We start from the raw sequence: 17,560 nt of genomic DNA, 5'->3' as shown, positions 1-17,560 counted from the left end.
ACATTCATCACAGGCCCTTCCGTTGCATTGTCTGAGAGGGAACTGGGATACCTGTCCTCCCACATATCTTTTAGATAACTTTCTGCTTACAAATATTTTCGTTCAAAGCTTATCTTGGTGTCTCATTTTCAAATAAACCCAGTTGATAGTCAGCGCTTGTTCGAGTTGTGTCCTCGACTTTCACCCAGTGTTTCGTGCGCTGTGAGCAGAAACAGAAACATACCAACTAGCCCAAATTTCTGCTTTACTCAGCACTATCTAGCACTATCTACTGCTGTTCTCGGCTGATTTTATGGCAACAAAATTTCTGCTCAGGAGATATATTCACACCTCCTGCAATTTTTCTTGTAGTAAAACATTACGCATTATCATGTCTTTAGAAAAGAAGTGAATGGCTTTAGAATAAAGCTTTAGAATGAGTGCATGCATCCAGCATAAGGTGCTTACCTTACACTGTACGTAATTAGCAAGCAGACAAATTACCAGACCACATCCTCAGAGCCATGCTATCACCAACAACCTACATAGCAAAGATGCTGACAGGGTAAAGGTTTTTGGCCAGTCTGAATGACTGCTACAAAGGGGTTGCACTGCCCGAAGGACACATGCTACAGAAATGTATTTCCACTAGCCGACAACTTCTGAAAAAATCAAATCAAGCAAATGGCTGAATCACTGTAGCTGGCTTCACCACACTACAATCAAGCAACCATGAAAGCTGCAATGCAGCACTTGTCACCAAGCTCGTAAAGGGATATTGAAGCAAAATCTTAAAATTGATTAAAAACGCTGAAAATAGATTTTTGGAATGTGACTGCACCGAAATCTAGTCGTCACTGCGCACATTTTTCAGCGGATGGTTTTAATTTTCGATGTTTCAGGAGCGCGCGTCAAGCCCTCCCGGCCGGCACGAGGTGAAGAGCGTGACGTCATGACACCCTCGTCCGACAGGCAATAGGACACCGAGTACAAAGTTGCATTCCCGCAGCGACAAATATGGCGGAGCCCTTCGAGGAATGACGCCTCGCTTCGGACTAGATTCATCGTTGTTAATGCCTTCTCCAGCGCATTCACTGGCCATAAATGGGCCACCGGCCTTTCGCTTCGCCTCCTGTCGCCCATAAGAAAACGTACGAGTAATAAATTCGCTTTACTTTTTTTATTTAGAGTGACGATTCTGCCCTCTTTAGGCTTAAGTGGGGTGTCTGTTTGTTGACAACAATGTTTCCCCTCCTAACCACCAGGTGGCGCCACTAGTCTGAACATCGTCGCGCCTCTGTTTTAAAAGTGAGAATGTTAGAAATGGCGTAAGGTCTGCAATAAATAGCTGCATTTAGCGTACATAAGCGTGCATACTGTTATGCTATGTAGAAAGCATCGATTAACATCTTGACATATCTGTGTACACCGTGAGCAGACGACCGGCAGACGACGAGTGGCCGACGCAAAACTAAAAACTGGAAAAGCCGCAAATAGCAATGGCAGTCATGCTCCTGCGGGAACGGTGGGCACGCGGGTGTTATGACGTCTAGCCGCAGCTTCCACAGGCGGCCGCCAGGTGCAACGACACGGCAATAAATCGAAGAAAAAAACATGTTACCGCCTTTTTGCTGAAATGCTTGTAGCATTTATCACTTTTAAGAGTCAAGCTCTTGTTTGCATGTGAAAGAGCAGCTCCAAAAGTTTGGTTCAGTATCCCTTTAACCACTCCCATCACACAAACAGTGCACAATGTAGTTTAAGCAGTGGAGACTACTCACCGACTGCCCAGAGCAGGTTGAACTTGTCCCTGGTCACGGAGACACTCCCACAGCTGGGCGTCAGGCTCGACTTTCTGATGCAGCCCCTGCAAATAACCCCAAGCGCCAGTTAACACTTGTATCAACGTAGTGGCACTGTCTGTCGTTGCGCCGGCTAACGGAAAGGCTTGAAGTTAAATTAAAGACAGCACGGCAAACCTTGCGAAAAAGAATGATAGACGCAGCATTAAAGGAGTGTAGACACCCCACTTTTGGGTGCACATTTTATTTTTTGCAATGATGCATAAGGAATTATTATAAATAGGTTGCCACGTGCTATTCTCCCATGACAGCTAAACAAATTATCATCAAATTTCTTTCTCGTGCTGTTTTGGTTTCAAAAGCCGAATGATGACTGTGACTTCAAAGTGTGGTTATAGGTCACTTGAGGCATGAGAAAAATACAATATAACTATTGCTTATACATTCATTGTCATTCCGGCCCTTGAGGGAGGCTGGCTTCAGCACTGTAGAGAATTTTAACGATAAAGCAGTGATTATGTCGCAGTTTTTCCATGCCTCAGGTGACGTCTAGCCACATTTTGATGTCACAGCCATCATTCAAGCTGTTGAAACCGAAACCTTTCGAAACAGCAAGACAGAAAAATTCGATTATGAATTATTTAGCAGTCGTTGCCAAAAGCCACATGGTGATTCATGAATAGTAGTGCCTTCCACATCATTGTACAGAAGAAAACATGCCACCAAATATAGGTGCCTATACTACGCAACTGGCGAAGGATAGGGTTAACTGGAGAGGCATGGGAGAGGCCTTTGCCCTGCAGTGGGCATAGTCAGGCTGATGTTGATGACGATTACCACCAACCAAACTGCCGCACAACACAACACTGACAACTGGCACTTGTCGGAGGGCTGCACACTGGAAGACGGCAGTTCACTGATCTCATCCATGGCCGCTGTGTGGCAATGCTGCTCCTGAAATGCTGCACAAGGCACTCTGTCGCTGCCAATGTCTGACCCACGAAAGCAGCTATGCAAGTAGCTGGAGTTCCTTTGCTGCATTCGACACGGCTGTCCACAAACGAGTCAAGTCACATGCTCCGATGTTGGCACTCAGTTCGATGTTTCAGAGGGAGTTTGCCAACATGGAGTAGGAATTCAGCAATCTGAAGCTTCCAGGGTCCAAGTGACAACTTCAGGCCCACTTGAACGAAACAAATCAAACAGTCTAGTTCCCAGTCTAGCCTTATTCACAGTCTAGACCCTCCGCTAGATTTGAGGAAAGGAAAGGTGCACACTATCAAAAAAAAAGAAACAGAAACATGGACTGAAACATTCAGCTGCCAGCTAGCATTTGTGCTTTTTGGAAGTCTTGACCAGAATTGCAGCAAAACTGTGAAAGCTGGAGCCCATGTGCAGTTCAGGTGTTAAGTTCCACTGACAAAGAGGGACTCATATGTGTGCCTATTCTTTCCTCATTTTGAACAGAGAGTCCAGGTTGCAAATAAGGCTGGAATGGGAACTAGACTGAACTATACCATCTTATATGCTTCATGCAAGTGGATCCAGGTCTCATGTGAAGCCCTGCCACTGCATCTTCGGCCAAATCTTGTTTTCATCGCAGCCCCGCCAAGGCACTGTTTCCACACACTGTGTTGGACGAGCTTCAAACGAGAATAGCTTCACGAATTTTAGGAATCTACCAGACATTTTCCTATCTAAGGGGGGAAGCTGGTCTTAGAAAAAAAAATCTTGTTAATGAAGTCACAATAATGGAATCTTCAAGAAACGTGTTTTTCCATGCTGGTTCCAAAGATGCAATTTAATTTTATGTACAACAAGTCATTGGGCACTTAAATAATATGTTATGTAACTTTTTGCCGAGAGCTTTCAATAAATTTTGCTGCAGGAAACTTGCCAGGACGCATTCCACTGGCTTGTCTTGACATCAAGCTATGCAATAAGGGCAAAATTAGTCGAGTTGCAGGCTGTTGAATTTGCCACTTCACAAACGGGAAGAAACTGATGATTTCAAAATTGTATAACTCACCTTCTATAACAGGCAGGATGATAATTTTACCCTTATTGCATAGCTTGATGTCAAGGGAAACCAATGGCATGCAGTCTAGCAAGTTCGCTGCAGTAGAACTTCTTTCAAACTGTTGGCAAAAGTTACCTAACATATTGCATAAATGCACAAGGACTTGTTGTACATAAAATTAAATTACATATTTGGAATCAGCACGGAAAAATGCATGTTCCCTGAAGATTTCATAGTTGTGACTTCATTATAAAAATTTATTTCTGTTTAAAAAGTTTAAAAAGGAACTCATTTCTGCCAGTAACTTGTACAACAGCAGAGCACGGGGAGAACAGTTAAGTAAAAGGGGGCAGTGGATCACCTGTTAAAGAAAGGTATCCGGACGTCCAGTGACTGGAAAGCATTCTTGATGCCAGCCTGCAACTTCAGCTGCAGAAGGAAATCAACATGCTTGTCCCCCTGCAAAGAATTGCCAAGCAGAGACGTTAGTTGTGCAGTCTGAGCAGCACTAAAGATACATAACTGCACCTTGTTACCCAAAATGTTTTGAAACATCAGTCGAGTCAAAAGTTTCCATGCCATACAATAACCTACACCAGGTGCCGTGTCTTCGCCATTGCTTACCTCGAAAGGTTTCATAATAAAATGCAAACAAGCTGAAATCTGCCTCTAAAAACAAAAACCAAAACTGTGCCAAAGATAATGGTGACAACTGCAGTCATCACGTTACCAATGCAGTCATGCCAGGAAGATTGTGTGCTTGTCTCTGTCGACTGTTATTTCCCGCACTGCCATTGCACTATGTGGGACTCTGTATAGGAATCTGTGCAACTAAATGAAGCTGAACACAGGACTCAAACTGCTAAATGCACCTACACTGCTTATCTTGAAATCATTTCAAGTCAACAAGGATTTGCTGTATTACCCAGGAGGCTTACTGCTCCCCAGTACTTCACTACACTGACGTAGCACTTGATCGGAACACTTCCCCTCCTTGGGTCAAAGGTGTGAGATCGGTGGGGGGGGGGGGGGGGTTCCTCCAGGGCACACGCTGCAAGATGACTTCAATGTGCACAAATCAAGAGATTAGCCTACACTGGCTACGAAACTCAGAATGTCCACTTTACATAAGCACTCACAACGTTCGGAAGAAGAGCCCGCCCAAACGGTGCTTGGGAAAAAAAAAACATCATAGAAACAACAAGCATGTCCCCAGGTACGCTGCTGAAGGCAGTGCCCTTGCGGCCTGTGTACTGTGCGATGTCAGTGCACGTTAAACAACCCCATAATGGTCGAAATTTCCAGAGCCCTTCACTACGGCGTCCCTTATAGCCCGAGTCTCTTTGGGACGTTAAACACCTCCATAAACCAAACCATTCTTCTTTCACTCATCAACCTATTCCAATTCTGATTCTATTCCAATTCAGAATTCACCTTCCTCTCCCCAATCTATGCAAAATGTCTCGCACTGTTAGATCACAGCGAGTCCTCATACCACAACCGGCATGGGTGGTACAGCAGTTAAGCGATGTGCCACCACACCACCAAGTGGATGCTTTAAACACAGCTACCAGTGGGATTTATGCGACCCAAGCAATGCTAGAAGGAACCGCTCCCGTAAACCTCATTTTTGCACAGATTCTTCTCTGGGAGGCTGTCTATTAAGGTGAAAGCCTTGAATGCCTCATCGTTGTCGACAGAAGGTTGTCACAGAGGCCTTGCGCTTTCCAGTTGGTCAAAATGGTTATGATGTCAGAGTGCGCGGATTCGAAGTACTAATAAGGTCACCCATGGATGCCTGACGCCCCCTTTTGGAGCAGACGACAACTAATAAAAAGTAGTTGTCGTCCGCTCCAACAGGGGGCGTAAGGCGTCCGCCAAACAGTGCGCGAGGAAAGGCTTTCGCCTTGCAGCTCTTTAGAGAGCCAAAGTGCCCCCTGAATTTTTTGCAATTAGGCCTGCTATTGTCACAGCAATTTTCTTCTTGGTAGTTTTCACTTTTGTTCAGCCATTCTTCCGACGTCCCCCTCCTCTCCCTGACAAACGGAGAGGGGGAGGGGAAAATACCCCTAGACATCACCTTCCCCAATTTGCAGGTAGAGACTTCACACAGTCCCAACCGGCGCCAAAGAGAGTTTTCGCCTTTATGACCCTCCTAACGCTACTCGCACTGAAATCATAATCACGACTCCCTCGAATAATGCCAAATTTTCACACCACAGCAGCTACAAGGTAAACTTAACTCAAGATGGCAGCACGGCAGCACTACAAAAAAAGTGAGCACCAGTAACATACAGCTGTTGTATACTTTTCTCTTGAGGGATATTGGTAAACTGCCATTCATGATCTGAGAGACAGCCTGCCATATGTGCTCCACCCCATTCTTATTCTTCCAGTTATTTCCCTCTCATGATCCGGATCAGCGGTCACTACCTGCCCTAAGTAGACATATTCTCTTACTACTTCCAGCACCACGCCACCAACTGCGAACTGCCGTTCTCTTCCTAGACTGTTGAATATTACTTTGGTTTTCTGCATGTAAATTTTTAGCCCCACCGTTCTGCACTGCCTGTCTAACTCATTGATCATGCTTTGAAGTTTATCTTCTCAGCAAAACCGCTGTATGGTAAAATCGGATATAGCAAGAACTCTGATACAGTAAAGTGAAACTTCAGCTCCATTTCACCCTCCATAGACAACTGTACATTTTTTTTCGTTGATAGTAAATATTTTTTTACAAGAAACAGCTGCAGTAAAGAGCGTCTGGCCAGAATGATGACCTCACGGCACGTGCGAGGTCGAGGACTGAGAAGCTAACGTTGGAGGCAAATGGATACCAAAAACAATAAAACGACACCATTTTTTCTTTCTCTTTTCAGAGGGCTTCACCACTAAGCTCACGAGCGCGAGGAGAAGTCAGCTATTCGAAGGCCTTGGGGCCGCGAAGCAAAGCACGCTGTGCGCGCGGAGAAAATAATAAAATGTAATGCTGGTTATGAACGAAGAAAGAAGGTGGCACAGTTCACTCAGAAAGGAAAGGTAGTAAAAGTGCAGTGATGAGTAGAGAAGGGAAGAAAAGGGCGAATGGTTTTGCTGCACTTAACTGTGTCATGTGCATATCTGAACTATTGGCTCTTTGCCGTTCTGAATGTATGATCCGCGCATTGCTATTGGATGTATGAGTGCACAGTTGGCTTCTTTTTTTTGTACTTTCTCTGTCATGTCTTGTTGTATTGCTTTTTCTTCCTTTTTTTTTTCTTTTTTCTGGCCTATTCTTTTGTTATGTATTGTCACCTCCCCCCCCCCCCTGCAATAATGCCTACGGGTGCTGCAGGTATTTCCAGTAAATAAATAAATAAATAAATAAATAGATGTCGCTGAGGCTTTGAAAGATAGTGCCATGTTCACTCAACTGTCCATGTGTATTTCTTCATTGTGTGAACGCGTCCTGTTTTGCTGGTTTTTCTATTAAAGTTTTGGTTTTTACATGGAATCAAACTAGCGTTACATTCGTAGCCACAGTGTGCTCGTGCAAATGCAGTACTTCCACAAGATGCAAACAAAATTGCAAACATGACAAAATAAAATGTCATAACTGAAAATAAATAATTATGTCTAAAGGGTCAATGAGAGCAGGCCAGAAGGTATTTCTGAACGCTTCTTTCATAAGCCAACACACTGCATATAGCAAGTACCCAGAAAGCATCCTCAGAGCCATGCCATCACCAACAACTGATACAGTAAAGACCCCGATATAGTAAAGATTCTTGCTGGTCCGAGTGACTTTACAGGGGTTTTACTAAATGCGTTATTGCGCAATAGAGATTGCAAGATATCGCACCACCTGAGAACTGCCTGTGGCAGACAGAGAGATACATGGTGCATGCGATTGTAGAATTGGTAACAGCTAACTGCAGAAATAGCGAGATAAAAGATAGAAGCACAGCTACTCCCAGCTGGGCGCCTTCAGAGCACTTGAAGCCTCAAAAATCAAGTCAGGAATGAAAAAAAGGAAGACAGATACTGCAGAAGAAAGAGAACGAAAAAAAAAAAGAAATGGTGAAAAAAAGAAAACTAGACCAATGCTGTTTTCAAGTAGAATTAGGTGAGTTTGTTTCATGCCCTCACTGCTGAGCTCATTTCACGCATGGTGCCATAGATGTTGCATTTGCAACTATCCTCTAGCTGCGAGGTCATTTTATTGATCGCTTTTCCATGTAACACGTATTTGAGCACATGTAGCATGCTCACATGTATCTTTTTTGGGGGCACCTTCACTGAGAACTTCTGATAAGACAAACAAATTTTCTGGTTCCTTCAAGCTTGTCTTAAAGGGAGTCTAGTGTATTATACAAATTTCTCATTTCCCACCAAAAATTCACCTTTAGGTGCATTTTTTCCTGAAAAGATGCACTGAACTAGGCTGTTTGTACTTTTCACACTTCTGATACAACTGGTGACGTAATACTGACTACACTCTGAAGGGCAGCTGTCATGTGGTACTTACTGAAATAGCTTTGCTCAATCTGGGCACATTGGTTAAGCTAGTTAACTAAAGTGACAAGCGACCTATTACCGTATTTACCCAATTCCAACGCGCACCTTTTTTCGGGGAAAATACGTCTCAAAATCGCATGCGCGTTGGATTCGAGTGCAAACCGAAACTGCCCCATAGCTGCCCATCGTCATCGCCATTATACGATGTGGGAGCTCACTAACTGCTGGAAACATGGGAGCACGTTTGCTCGTCGTTTTCTGCGTCGCAGGAGCCGTTTTCAACCGGTGTGGCGCTTGTCATTGGTCGCGTGCTCAGCGACCACGGACCGCGTTCACGACGACGGTATCCCGTGCACTGCCGCGGGCGGACGCCTCATCACTGCCGTTGCACGATCAAGATACGCGGATCGAAGAATATGTTGATGAAACAACGGTTGTCGGAAACGCGTCATTTCGGCGGTAAAGTTCCAAAAACGATGAGACTCCTTTCTGTTTTGCGGCCGACTCTCTGACAGAGATTACATCGTCCGCAGGCGGGGCACGCCGCACCGCTGACGAGGTCGTGCATCATGCCGATCTCACAGATAACAGCGCTCCCGCGCCCGTTTTTACAGTCGAAGATCTTTATCTTTCGCTCAGACGCACTGACGAAGTCATGGATGCTCCGCAAGAAGCATCGCCGTTGCCGCAGTTACGCCTAGCAGCAGACGAACCTCCCGTAACCGGAGCTCTCCGCTTGCGCTTGGGGCGTCATCCTTTATACTGATGCTTTGTCAGGAAATTGCGTGAGCGAAAATCTCGTTTCTCAGTTACATCCATAGCGGAGATAGGAGAAAAACCCGGGCAGAAGCGTTGGTTCACGTCTCGGTGGCGGCAGAACGAAGAAAGAGCGTCTGCGCCCGACCGTGCGGTGGAATGCTCGTAGCCAATGGAACGGCTCCGATCGTACCACGTGATTTGAAGGGCCAGTCGCGACGCTCGACTCGGGCGGGAAACGATCTTTTTTTTCGTATTTTTATCAAGAATGCGCCGCTGCCGAAGTGGCTTCTCGTAGACGATGGGTAGGCCTACTTCCCCGCGAATATTCAAGAGCGGGCGACGCCGTGGAGCGAAATGCCGCGTTCCCGAAATTCGGTCAAATTCGCACTTTCACGAGCCACCGCGAGTGCTTTAATAGTATTTTTTACTAACTTCCCATTGATTATCGGCTTTGATTTTTTTACACATAAAAGAAGAGGCTTGGGGGAATACAAAACGCAAGAAAATACAAAATCGACTTTATCGAAAAAAATCGCGGTTTTTTCACCCGCATCTCCCCTTAAAATATAAAAACGGTTGCAAATTATTTTCATTCGTGGAAGTCACATGCACGTTAGAAGCGGGGCTTGTAGTTTTTTTTTTTTCATTACCAATATCGGGCGCGCGTTAGAATCGGGGCTTGAAATTTTTTTTTTTTTTTGGTGCCGTAAATTGGGTGCGCGTTGGAATCGGGGGCGCGTTGGAATTGGGTAAATACGGTATATGCCGCACAATAGTTCATGCAAGAGCAGTGCAACCGGTGATTTTCTGCAGTTTCATTCCACACAAGCAGATGAAACTTCTGCACCCCGGCTGAATGGCCAGCAGTGTACCACACAGTCTACATACAGGGCACTGTTCACTTGGGTTCATTACGGAAGTGACTGGCTTTGCGAAGTGTGACTGCATGTAACCAAAGTGGAGAGCTTGAATCAGTAGATTGCACCCAAGAGCAATCTGGAATTTGTCAATGTACAGAGCAATCTTCTGAGCATTCTTTTTAAGCATATGCAAGACTGCTTGCCATGTACCTGTATATGAACTGTCCCTTTCTCCTTGCACAATAAACCAGTACATTAGCCTACCTGAGGATGCTGTTTCAGCCACTGACAACAAATCTGCAGGTTTACTGATTGGTTTAGTATATGGAGTTTAACCTCCCAAAGCGACTCAGGCTATGAGAGTCAAATGTTTTAGGGGAATCCCCCAAGGTGCGAGTGAATTTGTAATAAGGGAGTAAATACTCATTGACATCCAACGGAGCGCAGCCATACGGCTACAGAGGAAAGCTATACAGCTTTCTCAGAAACGTCGTAGTTAAAGAAAAATTCGTCCTGGTCCGGGGTTCGAACCCGGGACCACCGCTTCACCGGAGCAGTCACTCTACCAACTGAGCTAACCGGGATGGCAAGGTCATGGTGGGGCGAGAGCGAATTGATCAATACCTCGAAGTGGAAACTGTGTTGGTCAAATGTTTAGGGGAGTCCCCCAACGTGGAGTAGAATTGCAAAAAGGGAGTAATTACTCATTGGCATCCACCCGGGTGGATGTCAATGTGGGTGGATGTCAATGTGTAATTAGTCCCCAAGGCTATCATCATCATCATCATCAGCCTGACTACGCCCACTGCAGGGCAGAGGCCTCTCCCATGTCTCTCCCATTAACCCTGTCCTTTGCCAGTTGCGGCCCTTAGGCTATGAGCGATGCCATAGCGAAGGACTCCAGAAATTTCGACCCCCATGGGGTTTTTCAAAGTGCACTGACATTGCACTGCACACGATGAGAGGGCACATGCATGAACCTGGGAGTCAATGCATTAAATCCTGTGTGATGCCCACAAGCAAAGTCCTCCACCAACCCTCATAGAGTAGAGGCCCAAAATTGGCGGCACTGCCAGGGACGGTGGTAGGAAGTAGCGCACGGCCTCGATGGGGTGAGTGGGTGGTGGGGTCATGTGAACGCTCCACGTTGAGGAATCTGCAACAACAAAGTTGAACATCAGCTCCAGATGACAGGTCTTTGGCGACAGCCTTATTTCAATTGAAACCAAAAAATATAGAAAGAAAGTGTCTTAGCGACCTGTAAGATTTTAACTGTCAAGGCTTCAGTTATTTCCCTATAATCTAGGAAATAATCGAGGTATACTGAGAATAATTATATTTTTGAACACAGGAAGAAGAAACGCATGTACACACCTAATTTCATTACGATATCTTTATTAATAAAAAATGTCCACTTCAAGACCCGTGTCTCCTCTTAAGCGACAACAAGGCACCACTGCACAGTGGTGAACTGTCCGCATCATAGAGGTGGTTCTAGGAGCAGTCTGAACAAAAGGACAAGTCACAGGCAACATTGTATTGAGTGTCATGAAATGTCTTCAAGAGGTAGAAGCAGACATATTCCCGACACACTGTCTGAAGCATTGAATTTCAATGCACATGTGTCAGTTAATTTGAAGTTAATATGAAGTTAAAATAGTGTTTAACACATTGGTGGATAAAAAGTTACTTTGTGCAGCAGTAAAATAAAAAAAATTGCCGAGAATTACGTTGCTTCCTAATGCAAAATTTGAGCGCAGCTCATTCGCTGTTTCAGCCTTTCGATAGATTGAGGCAAAGAGTTCGAGCAAGACGTGTATGTACAATCACAGACAACTTGTTATTTTCAACACATATTGCTTCTTCAAGAAACACTCCACTAACCGCTCTTGATTGTCATGAAGGAAGCTTTGTGGACGGAGGAATAGATGAATATATGCTCGACTTGCTGCACCAATGCCTGGTTCTTGATGATGAGGTCTGCGCAAGTATTTCGCGAGGTTGTCACAGCTGTGGGAGGCATTACGAGCAAGAGGTAAGAAATTCCTGTTTGTCTTTATATGTACATTAAAGTCCCCACCCACCCTGCCACCCTGGCAGGTGGCAGCATGGCCACATAGCTTTAGGTGTCCACTGTTCCAAGAGGGCAGTTATGCTTATGCGCCTTCCCTCAGGTTCAGGTGTCCACCGAGATGTGTGAGACAGATACTGCACATTTCCTTTCCTCAAAAACCAATTTGCAAATTTTACCCCCTGCTTTCCAGGCCCCGCTTTATTGGTTTCACAGCTTGAAGGGTGTGCTCCAAAACAGAGGAAACAGCACTTCATAATACTATGTGAGCTTTTCATTGTCCTCACGTCTTGTGCATTGTGCTGCAGCACTGAATGGTCAGTCTCACCCGGTGTGGCACCCTGTTGGGTGGTGATGCGCACGCCCCCCGCCACGGTGGGCTTCAGGGCATCGCTGGCCGCCGTCACAGTGAGGGAGAGATCGCGACACTCCAGCTCCGCATGCACCCACAGGTGCCCCGACACCTGGGTGAAGGGGCTGACGTCCGGCCGCTCGCACTGCGCACACAGACATTGGGCCCACACACTGAGACCACCCTCCACACAGCCTCGGGTGCAGCTGTGCACAGACTGGAACTGGTCCAGCTTCACTTTGTGGACGTAGAAGAATGTGAAACCTTTGGCGACAGGCATCAAACCTTTCCCTGTCCATCTTTCGCACCTCCAAAACAAGCACAGCTGTCGAAATGCTGTGACTGCTTGGCAGACCAGTTCATTTGGAAGCATCACGACATGCCCAGCACAAAAGAGACAAAACAGTGAAAGCCGAAGAACATGAGACATATGAAGAGGCAGTGGTACACTAGAAGCTTGATTATACGATTATGGCTGATCCGAATTTTGGGATGATATCAATTTCGAGTGTCTTGGAAGATCTACATTGTACAGAATGCGGTACAATTCAGGATTAGAGAAACAGCTTTTCAAGCCGGCACAAACGATATGAAAATGCGACATGTGCGAGTGGGCCCGTGCAGATCGTCTCATGGAAGTGCATGGATGGCTTAAAAATCATCATCATCAGCCTGACTGCCCACTGCAGGGCAAAGGCCTCTCCCATGTCTCTCCACTTAACCCTGTCCTTCACCAGTCGCGGCCACTGTATCCCCGCAAACTACTTAATCTCATCCGCCCACCTAACTTTCCGCCACCCCCTGCTATGCTTGCCTTCAGAATCTTGGAATCCACTCTGTTACCCTTGAGGACCAGCGGTTATCTTGCCGTCGCATTACATGCCCTGCCCAAGCCCACTTCTTCCTCTGGATTTCAACTAGGATGTCATTAACCCGCGTTTGTTCCCTCACCCACTCCGGCCACTTCCGATCTCTTAACATTACACCTACCATTTTTCTTTCCACAGCTTGGCACAGAACTGGTGCCCTTCAAAACTGTCTTTTCCCACCTGTGCAAAATGTTCACTAGTGTTACATTCATGCAAAGATGGTATCTAGGCATTTGCAAATGCCTTTCATAAGGTGTGCACTGATCCAGCTTGTGATGCATTGGGAAGTTGGCGCAATGCCTCACCTGTGTGGAGTGCACCACCTCCCGGAGCTGCAGGCGGAGGGCAGCCTTGCCACGGTAGGGCACTGGTCGCCATGCAGGAACCTGCAGAGGGTAATGCCACGGTCCAGACGAAATGCACTCAGCAGCATTTACACACGATACAACTGACAACATGCAAACACTAAATGCCTCCTTGATGTCATCGTCACCACACAACTCCACTTACCTCCACTGTAGGACAAACGACCCTGTATTGTGCCGCCTGTGACCAGCCAATTACTGCGAAGTTTCTAATCTGCTCTGCCCACCTGACTACTTGCTGCCTCCAGCTATAGTCACTATCTCTGACGGATCGAACACTGGTGGATCAAACGGCTTCGAGAACAGTTCTGAGGCGGTGCAAATGTTCAGTGAATGTTGAGAGAAAAAATGATCACGTTGTCAAAATAAACAAGGCGTGTCTGCCACTTCAGACCTGTGAGCATGGTGTCCGTCACTCTTTGGTATGTTGCAGGAGCACAACAGAGCCCGAATGGGAGGACGCGGAATTCGTAGTGCCCGTCCGGTGTGACGAAGGCTGGTTGGTTGGTTGGTTGGCTTATGGGGTTTAACGTCCCAAAGCGACTAAGGCTATGAGAGACGCCGTAGTGGAGGGCCCCGGAAATTTCGACCACCTGGGGTTCTTTAACATGCACTGACATCGCACAGTACACGGGCCTCTAGAATGACTCCTCCAAAGAAATTCAGCCGCCGCGGCCGGGATCGAACCCACGTCTTTCGGGCCAGCAGCCGAGTGCCATAGCCGCTGAGCCACCGCGGCGGCGGTGTGACGAAGGCGGTTTTCTCACAGCCCCTCTCATCAACTTCTATTTTTCAATAACCGCTCCTGAGGGCGACCAAAGAGAAGTACTTGGCTCACTGAAGTCAATCGAGGGAGTTGTTAACACGCAGCAGCAGATAGGCGTCTTTCTTTGTCACACTGTTAGGCTTCCTGTATTCGATGCAGAAGCACAGTGTTCCGTCTTCTTCATGAGGAAGACAGAAGACGACCAGGGACTGCTTGACAGTTGCATGATGCCATCTGCGAGCATCTCTTTGACCTGCCTTTGGATAGCATCTCTCTCCCAAGGGGACACACGACAGGGCTGCTGATGGGTAGGCCGAGCGCCTTCATGCGTGATGATGCAGTGTTTAACTATCGACGTTTGTCGCATTTTAGACAATGAAGTGAAACTTGCAGACCGCTTCTGGTTCAACTCTTTCAGCATTTGGCCACTTCCTGAACACGGTCGACGTAAGCTATGGCTGTGCCAGGGAACAGATGTCGATGCTCATTGCAGAAATTGGTAACAAGTACCTCTATCCAACCGTCATGAACGAAGCCAAGACTCGTGCCACAGAAATCCCGATAGTGAGTACGAAGGATATATTAGGCTCGACAACGCGAAGTGTCTAATGTGTCTAATGTGGCTCATCACAGGTAACTCTAGCAAGGATCCCAGCACGTGGTGGCACTGTGATGTTAACATCAGCGACTTGCAGTGCCGATCCGGAACCTTTGTATTCAGGCTTTCCTGTGCCCATTTTGGTGGAAAATGTCGCCAAGCGATTCCGGAGGTCTACAGTGGCACCATGCTCCGAAAGAAAGTCAATGCCAAGGATGACATCGCGAGAGCACTCATGCAGAACAAGAAAATTGGCTGTGGTTTGACCAAAGGCCATCCCGAGTAAAACTGCGGAAGCAACGGCGCGGCAATCGCAGCGGCGGCAGCATCTCAGGGGGCACTTTGACTGTCTAAAGTGCGTAGAGGCGAAAGCGTTTTCCGCACCACTTTCACTGCCTCTGTGGCACGGGTGACATCACCACTGGATGACGTCACACATAATTAAGTACTAATTACTAAGTACAGACAAATTACTAATTAATGGCTAATTACTGATTGATTACTAAATACTGATTAACTGCTTATTAATGACGCATAAGCTTCGCCTTTAGGAGTGGAACTCGACAGCGTGTTGTAGCACTGCCAGGGGAACGCCACCACCCGTTCAGTGGGGTACCTTGCCCTTTGAACAGGCTTTTTGACGAAAGGAAAGGTCGTTTTGTAAAGGAAGGGAGGAAGTGGGAGTGAAAGAAGAAAGAGGGGCCGTAATGAAGAAAACGAAAATTTCATCGGTTTGTAGAGGAAGGGAGGAAGTGGGAGTGAATGAAAAAACAGGGGCGGTAATGAAGAAAATGAAACCTGTATTTGAGGAAAGGAAATTACGCAGGGGCGGGGCTCCATCCCTCGCACCTAGCCTAGTGTTGCCTCCCACCGCCCGGGCCCTCCACATACTGAGTGGCCTGACAACGCGTCCACGGGCCAATATTTCTGGCCCTTCCCACAGTGACCCCACTTTTTTAGAGTCGCTGTAAGTCGCCCGCTAAAGATGGAGTAATCCGCACTTGTATCAACCAACACGCTGACCTCCTTTGTGTCGACACAAACAGCGATGTCCAAGGAGGTTCAACCTTCAGCATGGCCGGTCGATGTCAGTTGTGTGCGGTGCGCCGCTTGAGCTGTGCAGTGGCAAAATCTGGTCCACGATTCAGGGTTCAGCGTCAGAACAATTCAAGCACCACGTCGGGGAACAATGTTCGGCGATGTGGCGGTCAACATTAGGGCAGTTTGGTCAGTGCGGTGGTGAAAACAGTGCGGCAGTGTGGCGTTCGACACCAGGGCAATTCGATCAGTGCGGCAGTGGAAGATTTCTGGCGAATCGGCATTTGGCCCAAAGGTCGCCGAAGAGGGCTCGAGAAACCATGTTGTGCTATGGCATAACGTGATCCAGAAGGGGAAGAGTGGCGTGGCAAAGACGATCACAACTCATGGTGCGGAGAAGGCGGGGGACTATGCTGGTGGGTGACATACTCAGCGATGTCCTGAGGTCGCTTCCCTGGTCGTGGACGAGGGCTGTCGCGAGAAAATCCTCGCAGTCCCAGTTGGCATTAAAAGCACCGCCGATAGAGATGACCTGCCTCACCACAGCAGTAGCAGAGAGGTCGTTGATCTGGAGGTCGCCAGAGATCAGACTTCTGCAGCGCCTGGCGCTGATCCGCCCAGCAGAGAAGCGGTTAGGCAGCGTGCACCGTGACCACTGGAAGAGTGCAAGGCGAGGAGCCAGGACGTCAGCATACGTCACTGGCTGGATGGGGACCGGGTACGACGCTGGAACGGATGGAGCCGGTTGCGGACCTGGTACTCACGGATGACTCTACTCAGAGAATCGACACCATGGAAAAACATTGCTTGGAGTTCCGCAGCTCTTCATGGACCACAGAGCAGATGAGTTCACAAAGGGAGCTCGGATTTGTCCTGGGATTGCAGTCGACCTGGTCCAACGTGGAGAGCATGAACACAGGACACAGTTGCCGGGCATACTGACTGGATCTCTGCTGCAGCAGTTTCTCCTTAAGCACAGTGTTTGCCAGAAACTCCACAACAGTGTTGGGTGGGTTTCGTTGAAGGCCCGAAAAGAACTGGTCTTTGATGCCGCGCATCAGGTGCTGCAGGTTCTTTTCTTCACTCATCATCGGGTTGGCGCAACGGCAAAGACGGGTCACATCCTCAACATACATTGCAACACCCTTGCGTGGAAGTTGAATGTGAGAGGTCAGGGCAAGGTCTACGCTCTCGCTGCGGTCACAGTTGCGTACCTACTCAGGACTGGTGTCAGAAGGCCAGCCACGTAGACAATACGTGGCTTTGCGATTTTCAAACGTCTGGACAGCGTCTTCAAGGCTGAGGTACACATTCCAAATCTTCTCAGCACTGTCTGAGCTATTGAATGGTGCAACCCATTCGTAATGAGCCAGCCAGTCCTCGAACTGATTACTGTGAAAGCGGTCCATGGGGTCTGAAGAGTGAGATAGAAGGGGCCGACGGTAGGGACAGTCGCAGTCAGGGCGAGCGATGGTGTTGCCATGAGTGGAGTGGAAGCCGAGGGCACTCCGTCAAGAGGGAAGACCTCAGGGGACAAGCCTCGGAGCCTCTGGCTTGCACGATGGACATGGGTGGTCACGAGAG

At 47.4% G+C, this 17,560-nt stretch overlaps 1 protein-coding gene across 3 annotated transcripts in view; it reads right to left on the bottom strand.

Annotated features, from left to right (window-relative positions):
* LOC149334526 (AP-5 complex subunit mu-1-like) overlaps positions 1 to 17,560 on the bottom strand; it is a 55,393-nt gene that overhangs the window by 21,801 nt on the left and 16,032 nt on the right. For all 3 annotated transcript variants that reach the window (XM_089555162.1, XM_089555163.1, XM_089555164.1), the window contains 5 exons: positions 13,515 to 13,595; positions 12,317 to 12,485; positions 10,955 to 11,073; positions 4,163 to 4,260; positions 1,761 to 1,846 (listed from right to left, as the gene is read on the bottom strand). In XM_089555162.1, coding sequence (XP_089411288.1) covers positions 1,761 to 1,846; positions 4,163 to 4,260; positions 10,955 to 11,073; positions 12,317 to 12,485; positions 13,515 to 13,595 — 553 coding nt within the window. The remainder of the gene's footprint in view (positions 1 to 1,760; positions 1,847 to 4,162; positions 4,261 to 10,954; positions 11,074 to 12,316; positions 12,486 to 13,514; positions 13,596 to 17,560) is intronic.

The sequence above is a fragment of the Amblyomma mixtum genome, chromosome 8 (assembly GCF_055824585.1).
Source record: "Amblyomma mixtum isolate Tamu chromosome 8, ASM5582458v1, whole genome shotgun sequence".
Taxonomy (NCBI): Eukaryota; Metazoa; Arthropoda; class Arachnida; order Ixodida; family Ixodidae; genus Amblyomma; species Amblyomma mixtum.
Note: the sequence above shows the minus strand (reverse complement) of the source record. Positions and strands in the feature narration are given on the sequence as shown.